Genomic DNA, 13158 nt, shown 5'->3' on the forward strand with positions numbered 1-13158 from the left:
TGTTTAATGGTTATGATCAAATATTAATAAAATGCAAAGAATTCAGTACAAAATACATTTTTATTTAATGAAAAATCAGTTAGGATTTTTTATTTTTGCCATGCTATCAGAAATTCTTCTATATACTGCGAGAAACTTGTCTCCATTGTTTCTTGTCACCTTTTGACCTTCTTCAGTGCTTTCATACAGCTTTTCCACAATTGGATCACTTTTCTGAAACAAACATATTTCATAGTAATATTTTTCATGAGTAGGTAGGTACAGTCACCTGCAATAATATGTTACACAACGAAGGCCGCAAAAATATCTGACACGATCTTATTTGTAGAGCCATAAGATCGTATCACATATTTTTGCGTGTTTCAAAGAGTAACATTATTGCAGGTGACTGTAGTTATAGAATAGAGATATCTAGGTTGGGTATAAGTTTTTATGAAAACATATGTGGAAAATGTGTAAAGCAGAGCAACACATTGTAACCCTTAATTTGACAGCTGAATTAGATGGTGTTATGTATGCCATAAGATAGGATAGAACATGGTATAATAATATACTCCGGATAGAAGAAGTCGCCTTTTTCTTGATATTGTCGTAATTTGAGCTAAAGCCTATATATTTTAGTCTGTCTTGTATAAACTTATCACAAGGCACAGGTAAAGTACTCACCAATTCTTCATCAGATATCTTTTCAAATAAAGGGTGATCTTCAAAATGAGTCACCATCCAATCATGCAAATCTTTTACATCTGTGATAGTATACACAATACCCTGTAACAAACAACAAAGGTTTATTTTTATTTGATATAAAATAAAATGTAATGAGTTATTTTAAATTCATTGGATTGCAAAAGGATGATATGTGATGGTGGGTATCAATGATAGCAAAGGTTCTAAGTAATTCTTACTTGCTCTGCTAGAATATAAGCATACTCTGATAACAACCATTTGTTAATTATTCTCCATTTATGTTTTGCTTTCTTGAAATGGGGATCTGGATACAAGAAGAACATCTTCTTAAGCTGAAACAATGATAAATACCTAGTTATAATTACATAAAAAATCCAAAGTAAAACAGAGCATTATTAACCTTTCATAATCTGTGTTGTGGTAAAAAAGTGTGGGTTCAAATGTTGGTTGAGCTGTACATAGAAATGAAAAAATTCAAAAAGATGCCTAAGAATTCAGTCTGGCTGAATTTTTAGGCATCTTTTTGATTTTTTGCACTTTTTAGCTTTATCATACTTAGACAAGGGGTTAATTTTTACAAACCTGGCCTTTGTGAAAGAAATTAGGTAAATATTTCATTGCATTTGTTCTTAAAACTGCCACATTTTGGTATTGGTTGGGATGCTGTATCCTTAGTGCTTTTATTCTATCATTGACATAATCGGACACCTTCACCCTTATTTCCAATCCCAGCATGAGGTTGTCAGGAAACATAGGAGACAAAGTCACTGGAAAGATAAAGTTAGTATGAATTCCCATTAAGGACCATTAGGGAGGGAGCAAATTTACAATAAATTCTTAGCTCGCAACTTATGGTTACCATGCAATCCTTAATAGGTATAATATTATCCTCAGTATAAACATCACTAACTGAGCCCAATGTAATGCCACAAACTGTGAACAGTATGAACTCAATGTGCGGTATTAAAAGGTTTCAGAATTGCCTCCAAAAAGGCAGAATTCTAGGATGCAATATGAGTACAGAGCATTTGTTTGGTAATTGATATGAATAGAATAGGTTTTTTTCGTAAGCACAAACAAACGAGACAATACATAATATAAAAGAAAACACAAAATAATAATTAAAGTGCCACGAAATGGCCCCATTTCAGCATGTTGCTGGTGGCTTCCAGCGCTGATCTTCCGATGTGAGAAGAATCACGGAAGGTAACAGACAACAAGAAAAAGGCATAAAAATAACATACAGTAAAGAAATAGTTAAATAAGAAAAAAGTTTACCTAACAAGCCTCCATATCCACAACCCACATCTAAGAATTCAACTCTTTTTTCATTATCTTTGAGTGTTGGATATAATGTAGACCAGTCATAGTCATCTGGGTGTGCAGGGCTGAAACAAAATGTAACTGTGCAATGAAGATTATTTACTTACAGAGAGACTATCATATTGTGTACCTGAACTATGTAAATGACTTACTACTCAAAACAGTGGTCAGCAATGGGGTTAGAATGTGCACGTTGCCTATAGTATTTCTTTTGAGGCAATGCCATTTCTTTTAATGGAACATATAATGCTTAAATATATTGATAGTTACAACATACAAATATGTTATAAAGATATCTTTCCTGCAAAGGATATTAACAATATTCACATTGTTTACGTAGTCGGCTCATGTACAGTGTGACTATCTCGTAAATGTCGTTGTCAAATTGACATTGGCATTTATTGTAAAGTACGTTCAGATTCTATAATAATATAGACCGGATAGGAAACAGTAACGAAAAATTAAATCGAGTTATTGATGTTTAGGTATGTCTTTCCCATCACGGAACAATGGTGTTCCGGACCTTTGGGAGGCGTGCGCGGAGCCGAAGCCAACACGTAGAGGCCCTTTTGACACTTTAATGAAATGTAAGGGGTACACCGAGCGGAGGCTGCCCTTGCCCGTGTCATGGGACGCACGCAGAGGCAGCACCCGCCAGGGTGTAAGGACTATTGAGAGTTGATGGAATCTAAAATGAACTAGGTTATTGGGTGAAAGCGATGGACTAAGAACTGAGCTATGGGGTAAAAAACCGGACGCCTGCCTAATAAAACGGTATGCAATTTTATTTCCGGCAGACGGTGACTCGCCCTCACAAGATGGGCCCCCACAAAAAGCGACATCTAGGATGGCTCAAGGGCAACACCGGTGTGAGCGGCTCAGGGGTGTCGAGAGGTGTGCGCCGCTTTCTACCCAGTGGCTGTTAACAGCCACTGTGCCAACTCGCGTCTTATGCATATTTCACTTCCACCCCTGGAGCTTATAGCTCTAACGACTCCACTCTGGCCGGCCGGCTAAGGCAAGCCAGAGGCAGAGAATCCTGTCCCACCCAACCTCCTTGCGGGTAACAGAACTCTCCAGGAGCACTCGGGTACGTGAGGTCGCTAATCCCCAACAGCTCGCCACAAGCTGCCCTGCGTATTAGGTATTATTTTAGGTATTATTATTGAATTATATAATTTATATATATACTTATAATACTGTTTTTACTTAAAATGATCAAATCACAATAAAAGTAACTCGACAAGGTAAAAGATCACTTCGGGACATTTGAACCTATTTAAATAAATCTGGCAACTTTGTTGAATTTGACATTTCTGATTTCGCTGAAGTGTGATACCGATTTTATTGAATTATAAATATTATATTATAATGTATTTGTATAAAACATTCAGTGATTTTAAAGTCGACATTGTTATAATGTAGCTATTATTTAGCTGTGAACACCGGTTGTAGTTTCTACCACAGGTAAGTGCATCATTTCATACAATATATATAAATAAGAACTATTTACAAAAAGAAAACCAAGACGTATTTTTAAATGCATCTTACGATATAATATATTGTCTAGTTTTATAATGAGACTGCATTTGTGTTTGCAGAGTATTACTTGAACTTTAACAGAGTAACAATTTCCGTTAAAATATTTTTCTGGTAGGGGTAGACAATTTTGAAATCTGCCCTAAAATGAAATAATTTGACAAAATATTCCATATAAGGTACATGGGTTGGTTTCATACATGGGTGTATAAAAACCCATGAATCATAATACAGTTTCAAAACTTATGAATCAACTCTGAACCCAATGCTGGTGTTGTGAAGCCAACAAACTGAAAAAAAAAGAAAACCATAATAAATGTACAAATCCACCAATTTATTGTAATAAGGTTTGAAAACGATTATGCTACAGTCTAATGGCATTGTTTTTGCTGCTATAAATTCAATCTCCTTCATTTATGTGTTGTGTAACAATTTATTACTCATTGAAATTTTATATTCCTTTGTTTAGCAAATTAATTATTCCAGCTCCTTTGTGTCTTGCTCATCTTTAAAAGTACATAATTCCATAGTTAAAAGTGTAGCAGTGTGACGGCAGTGTTCTTAGATTCACGTTGTGTCATTTAGGACTAATGTAATAGTAAAATAATGTCAAAGTTTATGGCATATATTACATTTACATGTACATATTTCTGAAGCAAAATATTACTTGCTACTTTGTGGTAGTGATGTTAGTGTGTACTACAATATAAATTAGGTACCTAAAATATAATTATTTATTCTTTTACTTAAGTATTTAAACATTATGAAGCATATCTGTTCAAGATCTGAGGGTCAAGGCGGTCAAGCCATTGGTTATGATTATGATTTATCGCTTTAGAAAATAAAATGAGACTTTTTTAATTTAAATGTTTATAAAAAAAAACATTATCTCTTTTTAGCTTTTGCAGTTAAATAAATCCAAAGCGACCTTCTTGACACACTAATTGAATCTTATGTTGTGAATCATCCTAATCTATAGGTAACAAAAACAAAACTATAGGTTAACATGTTTTGGCCAATAGTAAACCACACCTATACAAAAAGATTATTCACTCTGACTTTGATAGCACTGAGACTATATACCTAAAGATTAAAATACTAAGCAACACTATAACGGTAGTGTATATAATAACTTATTAAAACTCTATAAAATATATAACAACAATAGCTTATAATTATCCTGGCAAGTTGTTATAATTAGGTATAATAATTGTTGCTGCATATTTTGCACACTATTCTGTTATCTTAATAAGGCTACTTGAACAGGTCACTTCATTAGATAATATAGGATCCCCCTGTTGTTATGCTTATCACTGTCGCAAATTCGCAATATTAGTGCGATGCTAAATTAAATGACAATTATACATAATATTGATTAACGAATTAGCGACAGGCTGAGCAATTACCGCAAACTTCGCGTTAAAATTCGTCTATTCTATTTCGACCTTTCACTCTAAAATTCATCAAATGACAATGGAGATATACTAATTACGGAGTTCGTGGTGGACCTTCTGGGTAGTAGTGAGTGGTCGCGCAAGCCGTTGTTTTGACGTCGCCGGGTGCCGACTGCCGGCGCGGCGCCCACGTGCCATCGCGGCGCTCTGTCTCCGCTCCGGCGCCGGCCGCGCTGCACGTGTCCGCGAACTCGCGATAACATCAAACCGATCCGTCTATCTAACATAAACAGTGAGTGAACATGAAGAAACAAGACTCCCAGTGTAGTTTGCCTAGAGGCAGAGTGAGGAATGCACGAATGCTGACGGACAGCATATCGTCTGATGAGGGCCCGGAGACGGAGCGCCTGCTGGCGTCCCAGCTTCCTCGGGCCGTGATAGCCGCCGCAAGCGGGCGTCGGCAGTCCCTCACGGCTCCCCCATCTCCGACCGACTCCCGCAAGAAAGTGGTCGCGCGCCACCACAACTATATGAACCACTTGCACCACCTCATCCACTGGAAAGACATTTGGAATGGAGAGCATCATAGAGGTCAAGAGGTATAGAGGTTAATGCACTTTCCAACTGTTCAATCGGCTCATGACAACGCGCCTGGTGCTAGTGTGCATGATATTGTTGTAATTGACTTCACTACGCTCTGTTGTTTTTGTTGTCATTTTTGTCGGCTCGAATCGGTCATCGTCCCTCTTCCACTACCTGAAACGTGCCGTCTCATAGCTCGGTTGTTTTTATACTTACCATGTTTGTCTTTTAGTCATCAAACTTAAACACGACAAAGAACCTCGCTGTTTTCTTTAACATAGCATGAGTAACATTTCTGTTTAATTCTAGTTCGTGTTTACTCAACTGAGTGATTGTGTGGCCTTTGCGTCCTTGGCTCTGTTCCACGTTGATAATGTCAAAAAAGCGGGGTCAATCTTGATTACCATTAAGAGTCTGACCTTGCGACACAAATTTCATGCAATTCGATGGATTCGACGCGTGTAGTAGGTATGGCTTCTATTTTGAGATTCCAATACAATGGGCTGCTACAATGAAACCCTTCCGCCTTAGTCATATTTATACGACACAGCACAATGCTGAATGCACATTGTTTTGTACTACTTATTTTACGTTATTTACATTTGCAGTCAAGTTACGCATGTTAATCAAGCGTGGATGGTAGAGTTATCTATACAATGTATGTTAGCATCTTTAAAGCCTTGAACATCATTAAAACAACTGTTGATGTTGTTATTAAACTCTGACAATAAAAACTGTTTTTAAACGCTATTGATAAAGAATCGTATAGGTACCAAAACGAATACAATGTTGAAACAGTAGCCGGATATAGTTCACTAGCAGGGTACAGGGCTACTACAATTTATAAAAAAAAAATATAATGTAATAATACAGCAACACATTCGTTCAACTCTACGTCCCTATATGTAGGTATAGCTGTAAAATCGTAAACCTTTTATGGTCTTTGGTAAACTATAAACTGTAATAAATGCATAGTTGATCGTGGCATTCCACTTTACGTTTGTGAATCTGTGTCATACTAGGCAGAAAACGTCAGAACTACTGTTGATGTGTGATTTATCGCTTATTTATACACACAATCATTGAAGTTTGAGAGTCGATATTAAAAAGTGTGATTCAACGTACCTATTAGCAGTTGGGCATCATTGACCCGCGTACCTAAAGCTAGAGAACAAATAGGCACGCGCGCTTAATCGGTTGCAGCTGCGATGTAACAAATGTACGACACGAGGCCGACAAATTACCAAGAACGAGGTGCGGGTACTCGATTTAATTCCACCAATTCAAACCGGAGCCGCGGCGCGTGATACTTGAGCAGGCACTCCTGCATTTTATGCCGTCCATTACGCTATTTGATTCCGGTGACGCTTGCCCGTTGCAATATTCTATTGACCATTTGCTTGATTGTGTGCATACAATTATTTTAAAATAGTCTTTAGTAACCTATTCTAAAATCGTAAGTAAATTATTTTGCTTCTACGAACTACCCTTATAATTAATTATGGCCACAAAAAGCTTTGACTGTGCCGACAATTGGGAGAACAAAAGCTTAAATAAAGAGCAAAGAGCTTAATACCAGTACCAGCCTACGCGTCGTCCCGCTGATTAAAATTTCCCTGTAAAAGCGTACCAGATCCGCCTCTACAACGAAGAAACATTTAGGCTTAGAACGCACTGCGATTATTTTTTTGCTGTTTCTGATCCGCAATAAGTGTAACTTACAGCATGCTTCTTAAGCGCACGCATTTGCAAGACTGCAGACACCGCAAGAAATTAGACTGAAACCGCCAGAAATTAGGTTGAAACTGAGAGACCTGGAGACCCTGGATGGGCCGGCAGATCTAGCAACTTACGTAGGACATTTGTGGAAGTTGCAGGAAAGGCGCGTGGACCGCTCACCACAAATGAAACCTCGGAGCTTCTTCCATTTCTTTTATTAAAAAGAGTCGAAGAAAGATTTTACATTGTACGGCACAGACGAACACAATTAATTAAATTACGAAACACTAACTACATTTTAATCAGGTTACTTGGACAGAGCGATACATAGATATCTTGACGGAGGCCATGACGGGAAGGAAAGGAAGGAAAGATGTCAAAGACCATAGACTTATATATAGGTTCTGAGCATAGACAAATAGGAGTGAGTTTAAGTAGCTAACATGTACTAATATGGATGGTTTAGGGAGATTATATATTTTAACACTTCCCCTTAAGCTCCGTAGACCATCTGCTAAACATAACAAAAGTTCACATTTAAGACTTTACATTCATTAGCTTTGTAAACTCTACATGTTTCACTCTACCTAGAGGTTTAGTAAGCACATCTGCAATCATGTTTTCAGTTGGTAAGTACTTGACATGAGCAAAATTATCTCGGATTAAATCCTTTACAAAATGGTATCTAATATCAATGTGCTTACTTCTCTTATGACAATATTCCTTAGACTCTAGCAGCTTATGTGCACTTTGATTATCATTATAAATTACAATATCAATATTTTTATTTGTAAGCTCAGAAATTAAATTTTTAATGAAACATAATTCTTTACATACATCCCCAATTGATAGGTATTCTGCTTCAGTAGATGAAAGAGCTACACATTTTTGTTTCCTAGATTCCCAACCTACAGTAGAAGCACCCAGTTTCACAATAAAACCACTATAGGACTTACGGTCCACCAGATTGTTTCCATAGTCTGCGTCTGCATATGCATTAATTTTTAAGTCATTACTCCTATAAAAATATAGTGAATGATTTAAAGTACCTGCTAAATATCTAAGGACGCGCTTGGCTGCTAACCAGTGACTCTTATCAAAAGTATGGTTAAATTGACTTAACTGACTGCAAGCAAAGGCTATATCAGGTCGAGTACATACTGAGAGATACATTAAACTGCCTAACAACTCTCTATAACGAAACACTTCATTATCAAGCAGAGTTGTAGTAGTCGATTCACTTTTATCTAATTTACAATTCAACATCATGGGTGTACTTACAGGCTTACATTTTTCCATACCAAAACGTATTAATAATTGTTTAATGTATTCTGTTTGATTCAATTTTAAAATGCCTTTCGCTCTGTCACGAACAACACTTATACCTAAACAATTATTGAGATCTCCAAGATCTTTTACATTGTATTCCTTTTGCAATAAGTTAAGTAATGAAGTTGCACATTCATGGTCCTGTGTAAACACATAAAAATCATCTACATATAATGCTATTATCGATAGCTTATTATTGGACCTTTTTACATACACACACGGCTCACAGTGGCTTTGCACATAGCCATTATTAACTAATAATTTATTTACACATAAGTTCCACATTCGACTAGCTTGTTTCAACCCATACAGGCTTTTATTTAATAAACAAACCTTATTTGGGTCAGAAATGAAACCTTCGGGTTGCTCCATATAAATTGTCTCGTCCAGTTTACTATTTAAAAACGCATTAGCCACGTCAATGTGTTTTATGTCCATGTCAAGATCATTCGCCAATGAGAATAAAATTCTCATGGTAGAATGTCTTACGACAGGAGCAAAAACATCATTGTAGTCTTCGCCTTTTCTTTGAGAAAAACCACGAGCAACTAACCGAGCTTTATATTTATCTTTTCCCGAAGCTTCACTTTTGACCTTGTATACCCATTTACATTTTACAATATTTGTATGTTTTGGTCGGTCTACTAGCCGCCAAACATTGTTGTTAATGAGAGCATTATATTCTTTCTGCATTGCAGCTTTCCAATTATCACAGTTATCAGATGCCATTGCTTCATAATAGAAAAGGGGCTCGGGCTCAACATGAGCCGTAAGGGATAGATCGTAATCACCATACCTTTCGGGCATGACACCCCGTGTACTTCTGATGGGACGTCCCGTGCTAGGCTGAGCGATGACGTCGTGCTCAGATGCTGGCAACTGCTCCTCGGACTCCTCACCATCGCTGCACGACTGGTACTGGTGGTCAGGCGGGCTCATGGCCCACTCTGGATCCTCAGCACTGCACTCTGGTGGCACCACTGCCACATGCTGCTCCCCGCCATCGCTAGATGAAGCTGGCTCTGCATTCAGGGGCTCGACCTGCTCCTCGGTGGCCTCATCACCAGTGCAGGGCTCCGACACTGAAGTTTCTGAAACATTATAATGCTCGGATGAGTCATAGGGTACAATATCATTGTTATTGTGCACTATTTCTTTATTCAAATTGTTATCATCATGGGAGATCTCATTATTTAAAACATTGTCATAGATTAAAACATTATCATTATTTAAAATATTATCATTAATTGAAACATCATTATTTAAAATATTATTATTCATATTAGAATTATTTATCACAGTTTCAATAAAATGAACAGATCTCGCCTTGATAACTTTAGTAGGATTTTTGGGATCAATTAGTCTATACCCTTTAGATTCCTCACAATAGCCCACAAAGATACACTCTTTGGACTTTTCACTAAATTTGGAACATTTACAATCAGGTATATGGCAGAAGGCTTTGCATCCAAATACCCTTAAGTGGCTCAGGTCCACCTTGGATCCTGACCAGAGTTCCTCCGGAGTGGCACCAGGCACAGCGGCAGTTGGTGACCTATTTTTAATATATATCGCTGTCATGACAGCCTCACCCCAATACCGCACGCCTAAGCCAGAATCTATCAGCATGCACCGTGCCTTGGTGACCAGGGTCTGATTAAGACGCTCCGAGACACCGTTTTGGCTAGGGCTGTAAGGTATAGTTATTTGATGAACAATCCCACAATCAGCTAAATACTTATCAAACCTACTATTACAATATTCACCTCCCCCGTCAGATCTCAAACATAAGATCTTATGGCCTGTCTGTCTCTCTACTAAATTTTTAAATTCAATAAATTTGCTCATAACTTCACTTTTATATTTTAATAAATAGCCATATGTTTTTCGACTAAAATCATCTGTAAAAGTCACTAAGTAACGTGAACCACCCCAAGTTGACTGTTCCATAGGACCACAAACATCAGAATGTATTAATGCAAGCAATTTTTGTGCCCTCCTAGCTTTACCTTTAGGAAAACTTTTAACCTTTTGCTTCCCCTTAATACAAGTCTCACAATCCCTTAGCTCACAATCTTTAACAGAAGAATTTAAGCCATAGGACATATTAAGAAGTTCACACATACCTGCTTTGCTCAAATGTGACAGCCGTTTATGCCAAATGTGCGCAGGCACATCAGAGGTTGTGTGAGCACATTTATGCTCCCTCGTGGCATCCACGGCAGCACAAGAAGTGGACTCCTCGCTTGTAGGGTTGTGGTGACTCTGCACACATGTTGAGGCATTCTTGTTCTGTGGATTGAAGTTACTTACACAATCTAACACATAAACACCTTTACTACCAGAAGCAGTGGCTAAACATTGCTGCAAATTGTTAAAAATATAACACTTCTCCTCTTTAAATACAACTGTGTGGCCTTTCTTGGTTAATTTACGTACAGACAACAAATTAAATGCAATTTGGGGGACATACATTACATTCTCAAGTGTTCTAACAACATTATTTTCTAAAATGACTTCTACAGTTCCTAAACCTTTGCATTGCAAAGTTTCCTCATTTGCTACAGTTACAACACAGCTAAAACTTTTGTCAAGTGTCTTAAAATAATGTTCATGCTTACACATTGAGTTGGTGCACCCAGAGTCCACAATCCAGTCATCGGAGCTTTGCGCGGCAAGAGCGAACACTGATAAACCATGTTGAACACTATCACCGTTTTTCTTGTCTCTCTTTAGCTTGAAACACTTTGACTTATGGTGATTTGGCTTCTTACAGTAGCTGCAGATTATTTTCTTTGTACCAGTTTTACTGAATAATGCTGCATTCGCCTTGTCGCTGTCATTAGTGGTGCGTCTAAACTCCTCCTGTAGTAGCCGGGCTCGAACCATCTCGCTTGTTAAGGTGCTTGACAAGTTTGCAGCTTCTAGACTGGATACCAGAACGTCATACTCCTGTGGCAGCCCGGAGAGAAGTAGCTCGGCAACTTCAGCATCTTCTATCTTGCGACCGATGTCATCTAACTTTTGGACGAACGTGGTCACGGCCTCAATATATAGTTGCATTGAGCCATAATCCGTGTAGCTTGCTCGGTGTAACTGCCTCAGCAGCACGACCCTTCTGTAGAGGCCTTTGTCTTCGAATATCTGTTGTAGGTTAGACCATGCTTTCTTAGCTGTATCTGCTGCCCTCAAGTGCTGTATACAGTGTGGTCTTACCGAAAGACAAATTCGTGCCAGGGCGCGCTGATCCTTTGTTGTGTCTGCCTCGGTGCCTTCTACCGCAGGCCACAAACCTTCCATGATCAATGCGTGCCGCATGCAAAATTTCCAATTCAAATAATTATTCACTCCGTCCAGTTTCTCGAACGAGAACGTAGCGTGAGGCAATCGCTCATTCTCGCTTGTGGTAGCCGCCGCCATGTTGACTATAGGTTAGGTGAGGTTATGTTACCATGCGCCGTGGCGAATCGTCGTCTTCTTGTTCTCGACGATTTATGCTGGGTCCGGAACCTGAGAGACCTGGAGACCCTGGATGGGCCGGCAGATCTAGCAACTTACGTAGGACATTTGTGGAAGTTGCAGGAAAGGCGCGTGGACCGCTCACCACAAATGAAACCTCGGAGCTTCTTCCATTTCTTTTATTAAAAAGAGTCGAAGAAAGATTTTACATTGTACGGCACAGACGAACACAATTAATTAAATTACGAAACACTAACTACATTTTAATCAGGTTACTTGGACAGAGCGATACATAGATATCTTGACGGAGGCCATGACGGGAAGGAAAGGAAGGAAAGATGTCAAAGACCATAGACTTATATATAGGTTCTGAGCATAGACAAATAGGAGTGAGTTTAAGTAGCTAACATGTACTAATATGGATGGTTTAGGGAGATTATATATTTTAACAGAAACCGCAAGAAATTAATCGTAGTGCGTTCGAAGCCTAAGGTAAAATTATAACTAAATGTGATACCAGTAATACATACGACTACATGGACTCGTTTGTAAACTTTACTTCATTAACATAATTATAAATATTCAATTGTGACCGTAAATAAAACTTACGTATGTAAGTACGTAACTTTAAATGTCTTAAATAAGTACTTTAATGTACAATTCCTCAATTTGACAATATGTACAATTTTTACTTCCACTTACTTATAAGAGACCTACCTAAACACTAATACTTAGAAAAATAAATCGGAAAATATTACTAATGTATAATCAAGATATTAAGCAACATATACTTACACGAATAGCATAATCTAATTGGAAACCTTCACGTTTTAGATCTCAGTTGAAATATTCCTTTTGCTGCGGCCTTTAGTGAATACATATTAAAGACAGACATGTAGCTACTGAAAGTTACGAGTATTGCAAGTATTGCAACGTAAACGAGGACGTGTCTTATTACGCTGGGAGTTCTGGGACTCAAAGAATTCGGGACAATTTGTATGTAGGTGCCATCGAGGAAAGAATAAATGCTTATACGACTATATTTCAATGAAGTGACTTTGCTATTTACGTCTCTACATACTACTCTATACTGCAATTTATTAGACACTTAATTATAAGTATGTAC

General features: G+C 37.9%; 2 protein-coding genes and 1 long non-coding RNA gene across 3 annotated transcripts in view; 2 read left to right on the top strand and 1 right to left on the bottom strand.

Annotated features, from left to right (window-relative positions):
• The window catches only part of LOC134793185 (uncharacterized), a 126593-nt gene extending 123517 nt beyond the window's left edge, over positions 1–3076 (top strand). Inside the window, exons 2-3 of the long non-coding RNA XR_010144500.1 lie at positions 2496–2597; positions 2808–3076. This is a non-coding gene — a long non-coding RNA (uncharacterized LOC134793185). The remainder of the gene's footprint in view (positions 1–2495; positions 2598–2807) is intronic.
• On the bottom strand, positions 42–2369 carry LOC134793163 (tRNA (guanine-N(7)-)-methyltransferase). The gene is made up of 6 exons (XM_063764750.1): positions 2163–2369; positions 1966–2075; positions 1270–1454; positions 906–1019; positions 667–768; positions 42–213 (listed from the first exon to the last, which is right to left on the bottom strand). The coding sequence occupies exons 1-6, from the start codon at positions 2234–2236 to the stop codon at positions 76–78; spliced, it is 723 nt and encodes a 240-aa protein (XP_063620820.1). The 5' UTR covers positions 2237–2369; the 3' UTR covers positions 42–75.
• Positions 3077–5081: 2005 nt separating the features above from the next.
• LOC134793174 (kinase D-interacting substrate of 220 kDa B) overlaps positions 5082–13158 on the top strand; it is a 94485-nt gene continuing 86408 nt past the window's right edge. The window contains exon 1 of the mRNA XM_063764762.1: positions 5082–5542. Coding sequence (XP_063620832.1) covers positions 5246–5542 — 297 coding nt within the window. The 5' untranslated portion in view covers positions 5082–5245. The remainder of the gene's footprint in view (positions 5543–13158) is intronic.

The sequence above is a fragment of the Cydia splendana genome, chromosome 8 (genome assembly GCF_910591565.1).
Source record: "Cydia splendana chromosome 8, ilCydSple1.2, whole genome shotgun sequence".
In the NCBI taxonomy this organism is placed as follows: Eukaryota; Metazoa; Arthropoda; class Insecta; order Lepidoptera; family Tortricidae; genus Cydia; species Cydia splendana.